General features: G+C 37.9%; 1 protein-coding gene across 2 annotated transcripts in view; it reads left to right on the forward strand.

The window, feature by feature from the left end:
* HOMER1 (homer scaffold protein 1) overlaps positions 1-22,502 on the forward strand; it is a 76,048-nt gene that overhangs the window by 48,924 nt on the left and 4,622 nt on the right. For both annotated transcript variants that reach the window (XM_088130083.1, XM_088130082.1), the window contains 2 exons: positions 11,616-11,772; positions 15,000-15,110. In XM_088130083.1, the coding sequence (XP_087986209.1) occupies positions 11,616-11,772; positions 15,000-15,110 (268 nt within the window). The remainder of the gene's footprint in view (positions 1-11,615; positions 11,773-14,999; positions 15,111-22,502) is intronic.

Below are 22,502 nucleotides of genomic sequence, written 5' to 3' on the forward strand. Positions count from 1 at the left end.
TAGCTGTGTTTTGTTAACAAACTGAAATACTCTGTCCAGGACTGGGTTAGGTAGGGTAGCAGTTAATTTCTGTGAAGGTGATCAGCGTTGTGTTGCAGGGCATCAATGGTGAAGCGGACCTGTCTTATTCTTTCATTAAGAAGATGTTCTTGTGCCTTCTGTAGGATCTTGTCTGCTCTGTGATCCTTGATAGTGGATTGCAGGTGTAAGCTTGTTGGGATGAGGCTCTGTTGTCTGCATCGGAGGTAGAAGCGTAGGTGGTTTCTGTAGTCTGCCACCTTCCTTGCTGTCTTTTCAAATTTCAAATTTTCAAGCCACTTCACGAGTTCACCAGGGAGGCAGCACTTAACGACCCACTTGGGGATGAGTGAGGGATTAGGAGCAAGACATCCACATCCCAAAGACTCTACTAATTACATCTCCTGTTGTCCCTTCAACGAGCCCATCATGTTAGTGAGAAACGCAGCCACCCTGGAAGACATTTATGGGGTCCCCCCAACCAACTTTCTAGACTGAAGAAGCTGCTTGGACAAGCAGCAAAACGTATCAAACCAAAAGAAAAGAAGTCCAGTTGCCATGACTCAACCTCCAGATAATTCCACCTGGATGACTGAGAATCTTCATCAATATATACCAGCCATGCCATCATTTGTGAATGCAGACATTCTTTGAAGCTAGTTTTCAAGGAAGTAAAATGAAGATCTAGGAAACTGTAGTAAAGAGACTGTGGTTGGTTTTCTCATATCTGTTAGGATGAGGTGACTGATCACTCCCTTGAACCCACTGCTTGATGCATTACGGCACTGCATTTTGTCCAAAATTCAGTGGAGCTCCTTCAAAGAGCTCCTTCCATTGCCTGAACATGTGTGTGGGCACAGAAAACACTTTCAGCAGCATTGCTCCGTAAGTGGCTGATGGGGGAAACACTCGAAGCTGCCACATGGAGTCTGATAGGATGTGATGCCTCTTAAGCAGTGGGGTGCAGTAGGGCACTTCAGTCACTTTTGAAGTGCTCCTCCAAACAGTTTGCACAGCCTTGATTTTTACCATTTTTTAAAAGCAAAAGTAATATTAATTTCTCTATACTAAATTACTGTTGTAGGGAATGCTTAAATAATTTTGTTGGAATTGTATATAATGCTATCGACTAGCAGAAAGACAGCATTTGACTTTTTTCTCTACTGGCATTAAAGATATTATCCAGTAAGTTTAAATGATTCTTAAGTCACTGCTTGCAATATCGTACTAATAATAGTAATAGAACATCAGCTTCAAGGAGAGTCGTCATTGTCCCGATTTTACTCTTGATCACAATCACATAGCTGCCATCCAATTGTGAGTATTCTCTTGCAGTGGTAATATCGCTCTAGTTTGGCTTATTTGGAAGTGTCCAATTTGATATAGCTGAGAGAAGGTATGTTGTGTTTATGATGCAAACACCCATAAATGCATATAATGGTTTACAGTGCTGTAGATAAATTGTAACATTCAACATGAGTAATAGTTTATTTGGAAATTCTAGGGAGAAAATTAATTTAAAAGAGATTTTCCAGGAATTCAGTTATACCTATCATAGAACCATAGAATGTATGAGTTGGAAGGGACCTTACAAGTAATAACAAGTAATAATTTTCTGCTCAGCATAGCTCCATCCCTGACAGATGGCCACACACCTTGGTTTGATGCCTCCTTCAGATACGGGGCATCCACCATTGTTGTTGGTTTCATTGCTTAACAGCTCATATTGTCAGGGAATTTCTTCTAATATATAGCCCAGATTGCCTTATCCTCTCAGTTTTACATGACAATTTTTTAGATATTTATAGATTGCTGTCAAATCTCCTCTTAGTCTACTCTTTTGTAAGCTAAACATGCTGAGCTCCTTTAAATATTCCTCATTGAGCTTGATTTCCAGATCCTTTATCTTCCTGGTAGCTCTGCTGTAAACCTACTCCAGCTTTTGGTCCAAATTAGTGGGTTGCCCAGAACTAGTCACAGTACTTCAAATGCAACTAATCAGCACAGAACATGCTAGAACTATTATGCCCCATGTTCTGAATGCAGTGCTTCTGTTAATGCAATCCAAAATTGCATTGGCCTTTTTAGATGCTCATCACACTGCTTCCTCATGTTCCTCTGGTGGTCTACTCCTTCCTCTAGATTCTTCTCACACACAGTACTGCCAAAACAATTCTTACAGTTCTTTCCGGCTGCAGGAGTTTAAGATCACTCTCTTAGATTTGGTCCAGGATTCAAGCCTGTCAGAGGCATTTGTGAATCATGTTTTTGTCCTCTGAGGTTGTTATCAACAGCAAATTTGTTAAGTGGTATATCTACACGCATGTTTTGGCTCGTGTGATACTGTCTAGCTTGTCAGTGGCTACTGCAGCCTTGTTTAGAATTAGTTCTATGGTTCTGGTTGTGACTTACACCAGAACTGAAAGAGAAATAAATGTAAATCTTGTTTACCTTCTAAGAAAGTAGAAATGCAGTTACGGGTAGTCCTCACGTAATGACCACAATAGGGACTGGAAAATTGGTCATTAAGCAGAGCGGTTGTTAAGCAAATCACCATGTGACAGGACCAAGTTTTATGACCATTTTTATGATGGGTGTAAAGCGAATCTCCATGGTTGTTAAGTGAATCAGGTGGCTGTTAAGCGAATCACATGGTTGTTAAGCGAATCCAGCTTCCCCAGTGGATTTTTTTGCCAGAATTCACTTAACGACTGCAGTGATTCACTTTATGACCATCATAAAAATATTACAAATCACGATCACGTGACCACAGGATGTGTGTGACAGTTTGCGATGGTTGTAAATGCGAGTACAGGTCGTGAAGTACTTTTCCAAGGCTGTCGTAACTTTGAACTGTCATTAATGACCAGTTGTGAGGACTACCTGTATCGTGATACTAAATAAAAATATATTTTAAAAAATGCCTTTCATTTGTCTAATGAAATATATAGCGCAGACAGCAACAATATACTTAAACATGTTCTATTATCTGTTCACAGACTCCTTTTCCATACCAAAACTCCATACATTAAGGAAAGCCATCTTGACATGTTTGTACTATGTCATGGTATATAGGCAAATTAAAATCCAGTATTTTTTAGGCACAAACTCATTTCTGCAGATATATACCAACATTATGCCTCAATGATCATCTTCATTATCAAGCAAGATCTGTTTATAAACAGATGTAGACTTTAGACATTTGTTCATTCAAAATATGTTCTAAATGCATTGTGAAAAACATCTTTCTTAGACTTGCTCTTGTATCATGAACTATATAGATCTCCATTCTGTGCTCCAAAAACAGTATCCCAGGAAAATAGAACTAGTAAGCCATAGGCATTGGCTTCTTTTAATTTGTCGGACATTTTCTGGGCTGTTGTGAAATATGGAAATTTTAGCAAACATTTTTTAGTTTACATGTAAACTTGGTAAGAGAACATCCAAGCTTTCTACTTTCTGGAAGAAGAATGAAAAGTCCCTTTATTGTTGAGAGGGTATCATATAGAATCAGACTTTAAAGAAAATAGAGAACTAGTAAGCTAAATTGTAAATGGTCCTAGTAGATATGAGTTGCTTCTAAATAGAGGATTCTTGAGATTACTGTCAAAAGTTGTGGGTCAGCTGTTTCATCTTGTTCTTTCATAACATAGGGAAAGAAAGAAGATAAAGAACTGATGGGAAAGACATAGGAGGATTATAGATGGACCTTTCAGGAAAATAGTGTGAATGTGGTAGAATGACTCTCTGGAACCATCCTTGGAAATGAAGATATAGGAGTCTCAGTTTAGAATGGTTTAGATTAAGTAGTAAGAGGCAGGGACCTCAAAAGGCCTTGTAGAGAAGAAACAGCAGTTGGAAAATAGAAAGGAAAAAAAAGCTACTCAGTATTAGTCCATTCCCTGTTTAGGTGGTCTATAAATTTAACTTACAGCAATAATCACTATGTAGTAATAATCTAGTCTGAGAAAAATAGTTTTAACATACAGTTGTGTGAAAAAGAAAGTACACCCTCTTTGAGTTCTATGGTTTTACGTACCAGGACATAATAAAAATCATCTGGTCCTTAGCAGTTCTCAAAAGTAGGTAAATACAACCCCAGATGAACAACAACACATGACATATTACACCATGTCGTCATTTATTTTACAAAAAGAAAGCCAAAATGGAGAAGCCATGTGTGAAAAACTAAGTACACTTTATGATTCCATAGCTTGTAGAACCACCTTTAGCAGCAATAACTTGAAGTAATTGTTTCCTGTATGACTTTATCAGTCTCTCACATCTTTGTGGAGGAATTTTGGCCCACTCTTCTTTGCAACATTGCTTCAGTTCATTGAGGTTTGCGGGCATTTGTTTATGCACAGCTCTCTTGAGGTCCTGCCACAGCATTTCAATTGGGTTGAGGTCTGGACTTTGACCAGGCCATTGCAACACCTTGATTCTTTTCTTTTTCAGCCAATCTGTTGTAGATTTGCTGGTGTGCTTGGGATCATTGTCTTGTTGCATGACCCAATGTTGGTCAAGCTTTAGCTGTCGGACAGATGGCCTCACATTTGATTCTAGAGTACTTCGGTATACAGAGGAGTTCATGGTCGACTCAATGACTGCAAGGTGCCCAGGTCCTGTGGCTGCAAAACAAGCCCAAATCATCACCCCTCCACCACCGTGCTTGATGGTTGGTATGAGATGTTTTTGTTGATGTGCTGTGTTTGGGTTTTGCCAAACGTGGCACTGTGCATTATGGCCAGACATCTCCACTTTGGTCTCATCTGTCCAAAGGACAGTGTTCCAGAAGTCTTCTGATTTGTTCAGATGCAACTTTGCAAACCTAAGCCATGCTGCCATGTTCTTTTTAGAGAGAAGAGGCTTTCTCCTGGCAACCCTTCCAAACAAACCATAGTTGTTCAGTCTTTTTCTAATTGTACTGTCAGGAACTTTAACATTTAACATGCTAACTGAGGCCTGTAGAGTCTGAGATGTAACTCTTGGATTTTTTGCAATTTCACTGAGCATTGCATGGTCTGTCCTTGGGGTGAATTTACTGGGATGTCCACTCCTGGGAAGATTGGCAACTGTCTTGAATGTTTTCCACTTGTGAATAATCTTCCTCACTGTAGAATGATGGACTTTAAATTGTTTGGAAATGGCCTTATAACCCTTCCCAGATTGATGGGCAGCAACAATTGCTTCTCTAAGATCATTGCTGATGTCTTTACTCTTTGGCATTGTGTTAACACACACCTCTATACTCAAGACCAGCAAACTCCTAAAACTTCGGCTTTTATAGAGGTAGTCACACTTGCTGATGATGAATTGATCAAGGGCATTTGATTAGCAGCACCTGGCTGCTACTTAGCCTCTTCATACCTATGGAAGCAGCAAGGGTGTACTTAGTTTTTCACACATGGCTTCTCCATTTTGGCTTTCTTTTTGTAAAATAAATGATGACATGGTGTAATATGTCATGTGTTGTTGTTCATCTGGGGTTGTATTTACCTATTTTTGAGAACTGCTAAGGACCAGATGATTTTTATTATGTCCTGATATGTAAAACCATAGAACTCAAAGAGGGTGTACTTTCTTTTTCACACAACTGTAAATACACTTTAGGTATGGTATGGTATAGTTGCTAATAGATTAGTTCAACGGGCTTTCTCCAAAGTCAAGGTGCATAAGTTTGAAGCGTCAGAAACTGGACAGAAGCCTCACATTTTAATTACATACCTATTGTGATAGAACCCTTTCTTCCTCAGCAGCCTTCTCCCAATTTGTAATATAGAGGTAACAATCTTCCTTACAGGATTATTCCAAAAATACAGCAAAGGAATAAATGAGCAGATTATAATGATCTGGAGGCCAGTTGAACCAGAATTACTTCAATGTCATACCCTCCAAAATGCAGTGAACTGACCCTTCAGGGATAAAGACAAGAGCTACTGTATGCTATTGGTCAAACATGGGGAGAGAGTAAGTGAGGATGTATCAAACAGCCTAGACAAGCATAAAGAAAAGAAGTAATGTAGATGGCAAATGGTTAAAGTAGGTTAAACAAGCAGGTTAAAATAGATTGAAAGAGGAAAAGCAAGAACTTGAGGAGACTAGCATAAAGGAAGGACCCTGATATGTGGAGGGGGAAAAGGATTGAAGTACAGTGAAGTCAAGGAGGTAGCAGCTTTAGATAAAAGCCTATAAAAAGCTCTGAAGCCTCTTGCAGCTGGTGGTGATGATGAAGGAAAAGGAGTGCATAAATGTTGGGTGGATTCTGCTAATGTTACCAGTCTCTCCTTCCTTTTTTCCCATATTGTCACTTATCCCTCCAGACAACATGCATACATGCCGTACCTACTCATCATGCCAGTCCCCTTCCAGGATAAGCAAAATTCTGCAAAGTACAGAAAATGGATAAGAATGAATATTCAAGTCATGAGATAAGAGAAAGAATGTAGCGACATTTAATTTACACCAAGCCCCCCTGCCCCCCAATATTGGTGGATGGAGACATTTTGGATTATAGGGCAAATGGTACATATCAACTCTAGTGAAAGAAGAATTGCCAAAACTTTAGTGGAGCCATCTGTATGAGTATTCCTCCACCCAATTTGGAATGAGCTACTTGAGAACCGTATCCACTCTTCCATACCCACATTCTCCAAAGGCTTTCTGATACATATGGGTGTTGGAAAGAGAGGCAGAAAGGTTTGTTACAGTTTTAAATCCAACCTATTGATTTTGGGTGGCAAGCCATATGCACACATACATAAAATCAAAATGAAAATGTGAAAGCTACAGGAAAATGGAATTCCTGTAGGAATAGGAATCCATTTCAATATGCTCATTATATTACTGTCTTTTGGGGCATGCAATATTTTGCAAAAAAGAAAAGAGTAAGAAATAGTAAACAAAACCCCCATGTTATCAGAAAAGAAAAGGAAATCAAGTTTACATCAATACCATTAACTGTACCGCTCCATACTTTTTGATCCTTGTCAACCACTCTTGTTTCCATCACTTCCCTTTCACCACTTCATATTTTATCTTTAGTCCTGATGTCTCTCTTCTTGAAGAATTCTTTAAAAGACAAGGAAACCACAACTTTCCCTGTCTTTTCCTTCATCCATTCACTCTTCACTTGCAATTGTTCATTCTCTCAATATCACCAAACTACCGCAACATACTTCTTTCATATTGGTAATTCACTTTTGTATTAAATCCACATTAATTCATTACCCATTTATTCTTGATTCTATACCTTCTTGTTTTACCATACACATTTCTGAATAACCCAACCCTATTTCATTCAATCTACTTCTTTTCCTTTGACATCCCCAACTCTCATCTCCATATGACAAAGTAGGAAGAAGGACGGTCTCATACACAGCTATTTTTGTTTCTTTCAACAAAGATTCTTTCCTTGTGGCAGATTATATAGTCACCATAATCTTTTTACCAGCATATGCACAATATTCTTCTGTTTTCCCCCTCTCTTGGAAATGTTCTATCAATGTTCTATCACATTCATTTACTTCCTCTACTTTTTTCTGATTATGTATAAATTGCAATTGCTCTCTCTACTTTCTGTGTCATTATTAATTTGGTATTTGATGCATTAAATCAAATCAAATCTTTGTTATGGTCAAAGACCAGCATAAATGCATTAATTTTCAGATCATACTCCTCATTGCATCTACCATTCATAATATCAGGTTCTCAGCAAACCAGACAGCATCATCTGCAAATAAAACTAAATGCGCTATCACGCTCCCAACCAGCACTCTTATAATGTTGCCACATTAAGCCATTAAGCAATCAAGGGGACATCACTCATATTGAACTGCTCATACATTCCTCCTATTCTCATGCATGCTTTACTTCCATTATATACTGCTATTACTGCCTTTTGCAACCAACCGTCAAGGCCATATTTGTTGAAAGCAGTCCATAATTCAAGTCCATAGTTGAAAACAGTCCATATTTCCAATGTATAGTCAACTTTCTTCCTCTCAGATAATTTCTCAATGATCTGCTGCTGAAGAGCAAAAATCTAGTCTGAAAACTCCCTATCTGGCAAAAAGCTATACTGCACAAATTTTGCTTCAAGTTGCAATTTTCCATACACCATTTTTGTCACCAGATTGGCCCAAAGGTATTGACTTCTACTTCCTGTCATGGCTTTGGTCAATGAAGGATTTCATCTAACACGTTTAGTAAGACAGAGAAAGTACAGACCAAGGGCTCTTCCACACAGCAGCAGTGTTAAATTGCTTGACTCCTGAGCTGGAACTGGCTGGAAATGAAACTAACTTCAGAAATTTCAGCCTGAATTTCAGTCCATTTTTCAGCTTTGGCAATGATGCCAGCCAGATATTCTGTCTGGATAATGGTTACCACAGCTTCTGATTGGTGGATTTTTTTTACCCTACCCCACCATGCCTGAGAAAGAGTGTGATTTCTGTCCTTCCCATTTGGCACATGCACTACAAGACTGGTGGAAAAAACAACAAATCCATTTTACCTTTCTTCCTATCACTTGGACTTGAAGAAGGTGACTGGCAGAATCTCATCTTTAAAAAGTCCGTATTTCTTTCATTGGTCTACTTGTAAACTTATATAAAAAAATTAGTTTTACCAATCCATTGAGGGAAAGGGTGGTAGAGGTCCAGTGGTTTCTCCAGTCATCTCTTACCAGCCATCACTTGCCCTAACCATTGGTACCCCAATTGCATGTGTAAATAGGAAGCATTGAACTGGTACTTCACTGCATCAGTTATTAGAAATATAACGAGAACCTATGTAATGCCTGAGATCAGCACTGTAGAGTGCAAAGGACAGATTCAGGCGTTATATGGGTATGTTCCCCTCCTTGGATTCAGACTTCCCCAAAATGGCTAGGAATGGCAGCAACCAGTGATCAGAGAGGTCTGTATAGTGACCAATAGGAGGACATACATTGCCTGAATCAAATTCAAGCACAACAGAAAAACTGCATGGGTGGGTTCATGTCAGTGCCAGTCAAAAGCCCCACTTTTGAAGGAGTGAAGAAAAGCACAATTGCAGGCAAGCCCAGAATGACATCATCCACCTATCATCATCATCATCATCATCATCATCATCATCATCAGATAGGGGCAAGCCCAGAGTGATATCGTCCATTCAAGCCCTCTCAGTGTGACTACCCTTTTGCTCTTAGCAGGTCATGAAGAAGAGCCCCAGGTTACCAGCTTTAGTTAGGCCAGTTGTGACACTCCTTCCTGACAGAGGGTGGGAAAAGAGGACAGGAACTTTTCAGACATGCAGTTTTTCTCTATTTACAGTGATCTTTAATATGTACAATAGCCTTAGCTTAACAAACTATAGACTTCTATATATTGCAGCTATATTTCAAATACTGTTGCCCACATTCCACCAGCTAGGAGATACACACCATGTAGTGACAGAACCTCATAATTCACAGGTCTTTTTGTTGAGCAGCTAAGAAGGATGTCTATAAACGTGACAATTCAGAAAGGAAATAACATATTGCAGTCATTAACCAGCACAATGTGACAATTCAAAATGTAAGCTCCAGAACAAAATGGGGAAATAGCACAACAGTTTTATTTGCTAGGTTTGTTGATCATTGATTTTGAAAATGGTTTTGAGGAGCCAAAATGTTTACCTCAAATATCTACTACTGATTTTTTTCATTGTTTTCTTAAATTTTCTGTTGCTTTTAAACTATTTTCTCCTTGGCTAAGAAAACAATTCCAGTCAATCAGGAAATACATATTGAATCTTATGACACCTCTGGGAGTAAATAATCTACACCTGAATTGGTCACAAGGAAATCTCAACCAGTTACTGACATGAAGGCAAACAGCTTATTCAGGATAATGCTTCCTGAACACCTGGAAACTTCTAATCCTTTCTTAGAAGTTTCTAAAAATCATTGAATAGTGGGAGCTTTTCAATATTAACAAAAGTATTGTTAAAATTCATGTGCCTCATTTAACACTGGCATACAGGTAGTCCTTGCTGAATGACCACTCATCCAGTAACTGTTCAAACTTATGATGGCGCTGAACGAGGTGTACTTAAAACTGGTCCTCACAGTTGTGGCTGTCGCAGCATCCCCACGGTCACATGATTGCCATTTCCAACCTTCACTGCCAGCTTCCGACAAGCAAAGTCAATGGAGAAGACAGCAGGCGGTTGCAAATGGTGTTGCTTAGCAATGGAGTTCTGGTCCCAATCACTGTCAGTCAGGGAGGACTACCTGTATTACTTTCTCAAAGTGGATTACTCAATTCATATGAAAATATCTAGGTCCTTATCTACTGTCAGGAGAACTAACAACAAGGTGACTATAATCTCTCTCTCTCTCTCTCTCTCTCTCTCTCTCTCTCTCTCTCTCTCTCTCACACACACACACACACACACACACACACACATCAAAAAATGACTGCAATAGAAGAAAATAGCTCTGGGTTGAACCTGACTCCAGGTTGAACTGTGGAATTCTTGGTGCTGTCTGAACTGGGTTGTTTGCTTGCAGGCATTTTATTATTAGGTAAAATTATCAGTGCAAATGAGTGTGGGGTTTGTTGTCTATTTATAGTAAGGGTGTGGTTTCCTCTTTGGTGGTTTCTTGATTAGAGTATTGTTTTCTGCCTGATTTGTCTGTCTGGTGTTGATCCCTGCTTCTCCGAGTGTTGGCTGCTGAGGGGATATGTTCTGGTCTATAAACAGGCAGAAAACCCCATACTCACACTGATGGTGTTACCTAGTTAGATAATGAAACACCTGCAAGCAAATAACCAAGCTCAGAGAGCACCAAGAACTCCCAAAAATGACTGGTTTAGCAAATGAAATATAGGCACTGGATAAAACTTGATCTACTAAAACAAATATCTGCCAGTTATATGATGAAAAATCCTTATGCACAGTATTCCTAAATTAGATGTCAAGCCAGAGAAGGCCCTTCCCCTTCAGACGCAACTTCAGTATTTGCAACAGACAGAAGAACTTTATTTTTAGCCAACATTCATTTAAATCTTTAATCTGTACATGGATGCATTGAAATAGTTTCTCAATGCAAATCATTCTTACTAGGCCTGTGAAACAGCTTCTAAAGGTCCGGTCTCTCTACTTGAACTATAAGACAAGGAACACATTCAAAACAACAAATATCTTTAGTTCAAGCAAATGAGATTCCACACTGCAGTGGAGACAGAAAAGTCTAGAACTGTTTCTTCAACAACATCTATAGCAGAGCACTGATCCAAACATATAATGCAAATACAGACATGTGTTATAATATACAAAGAGCACATGTAGGCATGTATTTATGATCTTTCTGCTTGAAATATGTCTGAATAAATGTTCCTTTCCTTTCCAGCATGTTGATAACATATGTTTCAAAGAGGTAAACCCTTTATACCTTTAACTATTGGCCTTAAAAAGTGTCCACACCACCACATTACCTGTCCAGACTGAAAAGCAATATGATGTAGAGAATGTTATACTGTACATTGTAGTCATCCATTAAAAAAGGGATAAGTGATATCTGAGGGATGCCATGATCCCCGTTACTGTGACAGCTCTCATTTTGTCCTTAGTTCGGCAATCAGCAAGCACTGGGAGGCGGAACTTGCTACGCTGAAGGGCAACAATGCCAAGCTGACAGCAGCTCTCCTTGAGTCCACTGCCAATGTGAAACAATGGAAACAACAGCTTGCTGCGTATCAAGAGGAAGCAGAACGTCTACACAAACGGGTGAGTTGACACCAATGAAATAGTTATAGCTATGACTTAAGGAAAGGTGGGGCTAAAGTATTATTATTATAATAGGTTATCAGTTTATCTAATGACTAACAAAATTCATCCATACTGAGTTTTATTTGCAGTGCTTGAAATGAAAGACTGTAGAAAATTCAAGTAGGTTCAGGTGCTCTGTCCCCATGCTCGTTTCCATTATTGAAAGAAATGCCTGACTAGTATTATTATGCGCTAATTAATTATCCCAGCATTTTAATACCCATTATTATGAGCAGTCTTTAATGCTGTGTCAGTGGTCCCACAACATGATTAGTGCCAGTGGCAGGGAAGGTATATATTGTGATAACACCAAAAAAAGGATTAATTGATCCAAGGGGGTAAATTGAACCCCAAACAGAACCCAACATCATAGAGTTAAATTAACTATACCTAGTCAGTCATGTCATGGGGACATCTCAACTTAGTAAACTGGCCCAATTTGTATATTAAGCCCCTGAGAAAAAAGAGACAAAGGGAAAGAATGTCTGGACAAGCAAGCCTCTATCGAGCCTGGCAGCACTGAGCATACCTTCCACACACTGATTGGCTGCAGAGCCAAGCCATGCCTACTGCTGATTGCCTGCGAATAGGGAATCAGTCATACCCTCATGGAATTGTGGAATTGGAAGAGTCCACAAGAGTAATTTGTTCCAACCTCCTGCATTTGGCAGAAAAACCAATTAAACTATCCTCAGGAGGTAGCTGCCTCTTCTTAAAAGCCAATAGAAGAGAATAGATGTAGCTCAGGGTTGAACTGTGGAGTCCCTGGGGTTCTCTGAGCTTGGGAGTTTTCTTGCAAACGTTTCATTACCTGGCTAGGTAACATCTTCAGTGCTAGAATGGAGTGGGGTTTGCTCTCTGTTTATACAGTGGCATGCCCTGCCAGTGTTGGTGGAGGTGTTTCCTCCCCAACCCCACGCCTGGTAGTTCCTTGATTAGGGTATTGTTTACTGCTTGATTGAATGTCTGGTGATAATCTTGGTGTTAATCTCTGCTTATCTGGGTGACAATTGCTGGTGAGGAGATGTTCTGGTCTTTTGTTTCCTTCTTAAAAGCCTCCAGGGATGGTAAAATCACAACCTCTGTAAGTAGACTGTTCCACTATTGTATAGATCTTACTGTCAGAAAAAAATCCTTATAGTTAAGCAAAATCAAGACAGCTGCAACTTGTGCCTATTACTTCTGGTCCTAGTTTCTGTAGCAGTGGAGAATAGTTTCTGCCCATCTTCCCTTTGGCACTCTTTTATGTTTCTGAACGTGGGTATCATGTGTTCCCTGATTCTTCTTTTCTCCAGAATGAATCTCCCAAGTTTCTTTAGCCTGTCTTCATAGGGCACATCCTCAAGTCCCTGTATCATCTTTGTTGCTCTGGCTCTGTTCTAATTTGTCGATATCTTTCTAGAAATATGGTGGCTAGAATTGTACACTGAACTCCACATAGGGAATCACCAGTGTAGAGGGGAATAAGGCCCTCATGCAGTTTTAATACAGTGCTTCTTCTAATGCACTCCAGAACTGCATTAATCCTTCCAGTAGCAAATTACCAAAATCAATCGTTGAGTCCACACCCTTTCCAATAGAAAACCAAGCTAATATAGTGTGCTATACCATCAAAAAGCTTAGTGCTCCTCAAATAGCAAACCCGTTCAAATCTCCCCCTAAGACTTCACTGTACCTCTTCCTGCAGCTATGGAAAAGAATAATAGGTCCATGAGCTCAATTCCCGGTAGAAGGTTTGAACCTCATAGAATAACATGTGGCTGCTGAGTCCTAGTAGGACAAAAAGGGTTCTGTGGTGCCCCCTGGTGGCCAGTGTAACTAAAAGAAGTGCAGTCAAGGTCACCCAAAGTTTGCCTGACCCTGCTTTAATTAAATGCTGAGCTCTGTGAAAAACAGGTTATCTTGGAGCGAGTCCTGAAGATTCTAGTTTTCATTAAAAGCAATTATGTGGGAGATCCTTTTGCTGGAGTGAAATTAACTCCTTCTTGCAGTTTTTTCCACAAGCTGCATACAGTAGTCACTACTTTGCCACCCAAGGCTGCTGTTTTCTATCCTACAGCAAAAAAAAAAAAAAAAAGCACCTGATTATTTTACCACTGCAACAAGTCATAACTGCTGATGGTACTACTATGATTAAAAAATTGAGTGTGGCAAGTTTTATTTAAAAGAGAAACAACAGAGGATCCAAGCACAGTTTCCTTATCTAATTGGACACTTAATTTGTCTCTAAGAAGGATGTGGATTTCTTATCTCTAAGGCTTCGATGTTTTCTATTTCTATAAAGTGTAGTGGCTTCATAGGAATATTTGTCAGGAATATCTTCTATTTACTAGTAGGGAATGTCAACTGAATCATTTGGACGCCTGGAGTCTTTGTCATCTTAATTATGCTGCCATTGTCATTTGGCTTTTGAGTAGCCCTGAGAGCCAGGATGAAGGAAAACAACACAAATAAAAATGTACCTATTTATTTATGTCTAGCAATGTCAGTCTTTGAGATTAGAACAAGAAAGTTTATGTAAAAAGAGGTTTTCTTCCCTCTGCTTTAAAATATAGTCACCTACTTAGAACTGTGAGTCAATGTCTTAAATCTGTGAATTCTACTTTATTAATTGGGGGTGTAATAATTTGTTGTATCTTTACAAATGCAAAATAGAAAATAATAACTAAAAGTGTTAACTGTGTAATACAGCATTTTTCACAGTTTTCATACTTATAGTCTCTTTTTCTCAGATTGTTCCATTAAAAAATAAAACCCTAATGTCTATAAAATAGGAAATGAGATTTTTTTTGTGAACTAGAACTTCACATTGATCATCAGTATATTCAGAATGAGCAAACAGAAGTATTGTTTTGCCAAATTTATTCTCAGCTTCTTTCTCATGATTCTGTACATTTACTTGGCCATTAAGAAATGGATCCCTCATTTCTGTTGCAAATATTTCAGCCTTTCCCAACTCAGTATGTTCCAGATGATTCAGTGATTTCTTATGACCATTCAGAAGAAACGTATCCATAGCAATGGCTGTTCAGTATTATTTTTTATAAATATCGCATATCCTCAGTAATTTCCCTCCCCCTTTATCCAATGGGCATTGAAGCTTTGATCTAGATGTTCAGAAGGAAGACATTTTTCATATAGTCTTCTAATTACTGTATTATTATTATTTGTATTATTTTTAACAGGTGACTGAGCTGGAGTGTGTGAGTAGTCAAGCAAATGCAGTCCAAACTCATAAAACAGAATTAAATCAGACAATACAAGAATTAGAAGCAACATTGAAGAAAAAGGAAGAGGTACTTGTTTGTTTTATTTACTGATTCATAAAGTAACTCTAGAAAAATGTTAATAATACAAGGATAATAAATAAGATTAAATGTTTGTTTTAGTTTGGTGTGGCTAGAGTTAATAAATTATCTATCAGGTTCAGAATGTAAGCTAAATTTGCATCAAATGTATGAACTGCACCAATACAGACAACATTCAGCCTGCAGTACATTTTCCTTAACCCAGTCCCCTTCCCACCCACAACAATTATGCTTTAGAAAAAGCTTCAGTTTTTAAGTGAAAGCAGTTTTTAAAATGCAATACTTCTAAAACATTGCAGCACCCACAAACCTAAACACACCCTCACACAAACACCCTTGCATCAACTAGGCTTTTAAAAGGCATCCTTTGATACAAAATAGAAGCTTCTTAAAATCAGCTTGCAATGCAGGGGGTCAATTTTTAGGGGGAAATTTTGGGAGGGAAGTGTTAATTCAGTCTTCCTTTCTATGAGTTTTGCAAGCTGTGCAACCTCCCCCCACCCCACCTCCCTAGTACCTTTCATGCAGGGATTACACTCTTGAGCTTAAGTGTTGCAGTGAAGAGAAAGGGAGAGTGAAAAAAAGGATGCTAAGGTAGATTTGGCTTCAGCCCTACTCATGGCTGGCAGATACCCTCTGACAGATTTCTGTAGAAGTTTCATATTCCATTGACTGCGCTAGTGCTGAATCTGATGTATGATTGAAGCATAAACTGAATGAAGTACTAATTCTGTATACAGTATCTGAGTTTAAGCTTCTTTACATGTCTACTCAAAAGTACATGGAAATGTGTATCAGTAGTATATATTACTATTATTGCTGCTCTTGATTTTTACTTTGTCAGGCTTTTCTCTGTATTGTTTTTTATATTGTTTTATTTTGTTTTTATAATATTTAACATAGTTTTACTTTTTTATGACATTTTCAAACTGACTGCATACTGCCCAGATAATTTCTGCTATTAGGCAGTATAAAAACACAATATCCTTGAATTTGTACTTAAAAATCATAACATCTTTAGACATGCATTTACAAATAAAATGATGGCCAAATAAATTAGTTTTAATTAAGGCACTTTAATCAGGAAGAAGAAAATGACCTAAGAGTTATATAGATTTAATGATATAGATGATACACACACACACACACACACACACACACAGATATAGCTATAGATATAATTTAATTGTACGTTAAGTACATGAGAAAGGGATGTATTATTTCAGGGAGTGTGAGTATGTGTATATTAACAAAAACATTTTATTGCATAGAATAGAATTGTTAATTACAAGACAGCCTACTATCATGATCCTATGGACACTAGGACTAAAAAAAGAGAACATACCAATTTTATGAAAAAAAGAGGTGGACACCTTATTGCTGAAAAATGTGAAAAAATCAAGGTTAATGAGCATGTTCTTCCCCCCCCCCCCATTTTTGAGCAAGTTCATTAATTATTATTATATATTTTTGCTAGTTTATACCAAACAATATCAGGTAACTATGTTCACATAAATCCAAGATACATATAGAGAAGAAAAAATCAAAAAGAAAAAAATATAGAAAATACAATGGAGATCTATTGCAATGTGAATAAAGGGACAGGTACTATACATATGAAAATTTGCCATATATATAAAGTATACCAGATTATGATCTATTGCTTGTGACATAAACCAAAAAATCCATCCAAATTTGATAAAATTGTGGTTCCTGCCTTTGGTATCTCATTAATTTAATTTTGTGTGTAATTTTTTCTAATGTGGCAACTGAAGAGGTCTTATTAATCCATAGCTCAGTTATGTTATCTAGAGTTTTCTAATGTTGCACAATTATTTTTTTGGCTGCTAAGATTAAATAAATAATAAGTTCTTTATTTTTAAGCTTATGGTTTGGCCCTGTAAATAAATGCAGTAAGCCTAGCTCTGGGGAGCATTCAGTTCTTTGATTAGTGATAGTACTTATCTCCCTAAAGAATTTTTGCCAAAAGGGTATAACTTTATTGCATAATCTCCACAAATAAAAAAGTGACCTTCTTATTTGACAACCTCTCCAACATTTGGGAGAATGATTTATATGTGCTAGCCTAACAAGAGTGAAATACCAACGATGTATAATCTTCCACTGCATTTCTTGCATTGAAGCTGAAGTAAATCCACCCGGTTTCCATAACTTCTGTCAATTTGTCTCCTGTATGGGATTACCAAGATCAGTATCCCCAGCTTCCTTTAAACCATATGATGTATCCTCTCTTTCTGATTGCAATAATAAACTATAAATTTTTGAAATCGATCCTTTTGGTTGTTGCCTACATTATTTTTTGTTTAATTGTTTACTCTTATTTATTTAAGTCCCTCCTTTTCCCCCTTCCTCTGAACCTAAAAATTCAGAAAGAGTAATACAGTCAATATAATTACTTCTATTCCGCAGCTCAGTGCAGCATGCTTATCTAATCTTCAGCTTGCAGTTTAGCCTGCATTCCACCGTTCCAGGGTCAAGTCATAGATTACTTCCTTCATCCCTTGTTAGAGAGCTCTGCCAACCAGTTGTGCATCTCAGTCAAAGTAGAAATAATTTTTCGGTCTTGTGCCATAAAAACAATTAACTTGAAAGGGAGCCCCCATCTGTAATGAATTTCGTTCTGCATAAGATATTCTGTCAGTGGTTTGAACCCTTACTTCGCTGCAGTATAGCTACGCTGATATCTTAGAAGAAGAATATTCTCTCACTGTCCCCTTTAATCTCCTCCAGCTCATGTGATTTTCTTATAATTTTATCTTTTATATTTGAATTTACAAATCTAAGCAAAATGTCTTTAGGTTTCTGTGTGTTCCTAGGAGAGTAAACCCAGTGAATGCGTTCAATATCTATATCTGTTAAGTTCAAATCAATGTTCAGGTCGTTAATTTTACAGGTGAGATATGTAGACAGATTTCTTGTTCCAGTTTTCTCTGATACTCCTTTGATCCTTAAGTTATTTTGCTTGCTATGATCCAGTAAATCTGCCAATTCAATTTTTATTTCAGAAATGCTCTTTTGAGCCTTGCCTATCTCTGAAGTATTATTTGTAGCTATATTATAGGCTTTGCTGGCAACCTGAGCTGTATCTGCTATTTGCCGTGACAATTCCTTAAATTGTTTATTCATTTGTTCAGACATACCTGCCAAGTCTTTAGTTACTCCCACAGCATGTTTATCCCATTCTGTTTTCATTTCTCTTTTAAGTTGTTTTATTAATTGTCCAATTACCTCAGTATTGAATGTCTGTCCATGTCTGTGGTCAGTGCTTTGTTCCTCCATTTCTTCTTCCTGATTGCTGGGAAGAGGTACCTCCTCAATCTCCTTCAGATCTTCCAAATAAGGTTTAATCCCCTCCCCTTTGCACAGTCCCCTTACTTAACATCCTGCTTAAATTATTTTACTATTTTATAAGATATTTAGTGATGCAAACTGGCTATATTAGTGGAAATAGCTAGATCGGGGGAAGAATGGAGAACTCAGCATGCCGTCCTTATCTATGGCTAGCCACCCCCTACCCTCCAAGCATGTTTTTTTTGAAGGCATCAGTATTTGCTTATTCTCAAATATCTGTACAAATTAATTCAGTACCACTTAATTTCCTCCAGTACTTGAGTGGATTTCCATTTGTACAGCAGGACATTTCCCCTTGCCCACTTCCCCCTCCGCCAGTGCATCTTTTAAATGTACTTTGGATGACGTTAGAAAGAACGCTTATGAGGTTCGTCTCCAAGCTAGGAATAAACACGCAGGCGGTTGCTTGAAGGAGAGAGAAGACTTTATTTCCAAGAGCCGGATACATAAGACGGTCAGCTGTCCGGGTGGCAGAGCTCAGGGTTTCCCCAGGAGTTCCTTTTATAGGAAAGATACTATTGTTCCTTGAAAGGTGCGAAGGAATGCCGCCCTCAAGGAATTCTTAGAAAAGGTAGTTAGCCGGGATTCCAAGAGAGAGCGCTGGCCATGAAATTGACTAGATCTTTAGAAGGGAGGGTTCTAAGGTCAATTCTACTGAGCTGGGGTTTCCTGTGTTTGTCTTATCTGGTATTGCCTAATTGGAATGTAGATCCCTTTGGGGAAGAAATCTTTTTATGATTTGATTACAGCTTCAAGGAATGTTGGCCCTTCCTGCTAGGTCTTTAGTTATTTAATTTTCGGCTAGGGTGGAGGGCTCTTGATTCTTCCTGCTACATTTTTAATCTTTTTAGGTGAGCTCATTCTTACTATAATTTAATCATATGCCTTGGTTGCTGTTAAGATAAACAATGGTAGGGTGAGACAAATGGGAAGCTTTGACTTCCTGCTGGCATGGGGAGAAGAATTTGATTTTCTTCTCACAATGATCTAGTTAGTAACTCTCAGGAACAGTTTCTGAGGCCATGCAGGAGAATTCAAGGGAGAGGAGACATTACTGTAGTTCTATTGGTAGCTGCTATCCTATGAACAGATGGACAAACAAAATAAGATGCAACTAATTAGCTCACATAATATGCTAAACCTTAATTCTGATTGACAAAACACTGTTGTGTTTATATAACGTGCCATTCTCCAGCACATAAGACATATTATGCCTTAACATGATGGCCTGGCTCATACAACATGCTTAGATCAGTTCTCAAAATGTGCCTAAATTATAGACTGCAACTTCATTTAGACTAGTTCAGAGTACTGTGTGACCCTGATTAGTATGACTTCCAGATTAATTGTAATTATTAGAATAGAGTATGTGTGTGTTCTGGGGTGGAATAATAGCCTGATAACTGACATGCTAAACTATTCAATATTTTCAAAAACTGCTTGAATGGAATTAAGCTTAGTCAGGACTGAGGTGGCTTCATACACAGGAACAGAACAGCAGAAGCTTTCAGTTTTGTTTGTTGGAAAGTCTGTCTAACAAGTAGAGCTTTCAGGCATGTCTGAGCATGTAGTCCTAAACTGTTTGATCACAGTGCTCTGTGGCTAAATACTTGGCTTTAAACAACTTACGATGCCTTACACTGTTCCACTAGAATACCTTTATTTCCAAATGCAGTAGAATCAACATATTCTCCTTAGAACTATGGGAGCGTGCAAACCGATGGTAACTAATTTCTTAAATGGCTTTTATATACTAGTTTTAAATGCCTGAAAAGCTGCTTTATTAGGATTCAAGGTATTCTCTCTTGAGACTGTGATGTGTGGAATGACCTCTATACTCTGAGGACATGCATTGGCAGGAAGTTCAAAGAAGAACTTTGCTGCTTCTAGCAAAGCCTGCTCACTTCCCCAAAGAATAAATAATGGGTTGGGATTGCCTTTTTATATCACTCCTGGAGTCTTGGCAGTGTATTATATTTTCTATATCAGTAATTGGCACCATATGTTTCATATGTTTCAAGATAGAGATAGCACTGAAATAAAATGTTTTTAGGGGAGTTTCTAGCTACTTAGCCGGAAGGTTTTTATTGCACTTCAAAGTGTTGTGGATGTGATGTTTGGTCCTTTTATGAAATCCCCTTTAATTTTTTGAAACCTTTTTGTTTATGTCTTCAGAAGTCTTTTTGTCAGTGTTTGAACTAGCTGGTAGTCATTCACACAGGTCTCCTATGTCTGTCATTCATTTTAAACTTTGCTTAACAATATTGCATTAGGAAAGAGCTCTTAAAGTTTTGCTAGCCATTCTGCAAAACATATTATCTACCACAACTGAAGAAAATTTTTCTGCCATTCTTTATACTAGGAATATGCCATGTCATTCAGGGCTGCACCAGGCTTTGTGTGCCACGTTTAGAATCTTACTCCAGAAGTGGCTGGGGCCAGGATATGAGGTTTGGGAAAATTTTGAGTTTTTTAAGGGTTAAAACAGTTGCCGTAAGCCATTTCATTCATTAAAAGCCTTCCCAACATACAAATATAAAAAAAGCAAAAGTTTAGAACCTCCACTGCTCTGGACTGTTCTGGAGATAGCTAGAAGGATTCTGGGGACTATAACTGGCAATGGGCTGTAGTTTTTGTACCCCTTATTTAGACCTTTCTCTGTCATTCAGAGTTGTATAATTTGAATTATAGTTCTTAGTCTTTTGCTTCTTTTGCTCAGTCATCTTCTTTTGCTTTTGTACTATTAAATAGATATTGCTCCATTTTCTAGTAGTATGAAATTACTTCCTTGTTCTTGTAATGGGCAGAAGGAATAACCCTGAAGAACAGGAGGAAGAGTTGCAACCAAGACAACAGGCAGATAAAGAAATCTGAGTCCAGGGCAGAAATGTAATTTGAGAAAGCATCTCAGATAGGACCCTCCCTAGTTCTCACAAAGATAAAAAGAGGGAGGGGGGGAAGCGTATTCAGACTTGCAAGATTCTGTTACTTTTCTTTATAATAAAAGCAGTATTAGCATTCATAACTTTGGTTTCCTAGTCTGATCTACCTTGGAGAGCTGACACTGTATCTGTCTTTGGCAAAATGCATTGAAAATTGACAATTGAATCCTACTCATTCATCCAGCCACACATTCATCTACCTATGCAAGTTTTTCACCATTTTTATATAATGAATCATTTCACACTATTTTCCCTATCAGCAAATCAACCTTGGTCTTTAGTAAATTAATTTTTAGATCCATATTCTTTGAATTGTACAATCTATCTACATTTGTTACAAATCACAGATGGGAAAAAAGGATGGAGAAATTTTAAGACATAAAATGCTAATAGAAAAGTAATGAGTGTATGTGTCTCTTGCAAGGAATGAATTTATGTCAAGAAAAGTGAAAATGGCTGTGTGTAAGAAGGTGCTTCTACCCACTTCTTATGTGAAGGTGAGAGTAGAATATGTTAGGAGAAACTTAAGAGTAAGCTGATTGTGGTAGAAATGAATGGGTAATAAATGAACATCCATTTAATACAATGGCAAACTATCAATTTAAAAAAAGTATATTGAAGTAATGTGGTCATTTAGAAAAAAATGAAGATTGTACATTAGAAAATATATACTTTGAAGAGTGAACAGGTTGAGAAGAAGCAAAAGACTAAGAAAATTGTGACAGGATTGAGTTGATGAGGTCTAGAATTTTAAAGAACAAAGACTATGTATGAAGTGGCATATGGAAATGTTAGAGAAAGAAGGATGGTTTGCAAGAATTAAAAGGAATAGAGTGGTATAGTACGTAGGGCTGATGCTAACTAGGTTCAGATATATTTCTTTTTCTTTTTTTCTTATCACATGCTTTAATTTCTTTGGTTTACTGTTTTTTACTCCTCTTGTTGCTCACTCTGAAAGGGAATAGTGTGATACATAGGTATTCATATATATTCAGTTGCAATCTCCTATTGTCTTAGGGACCTTCCCTGCTGTAAACTGTATATAAATGACTGCTGTGGTTGGTGG

This window comes from Python bivittatus, unplaced genomic scaffold, assembly GCF_059951505.1.
Source record: "Python bivittatus isolate LINGU-HERP-01145 unplaced genomic scaffold, Pbiv_v1 ctg000850_np1212, whole genome shotgun sequence".
NCBI classification, from domain to species: Eukaryota; Metazoa; Chordata; class Lepidosauria; order Squamata; family Pythonidae; genus Python; species Python bivittatus.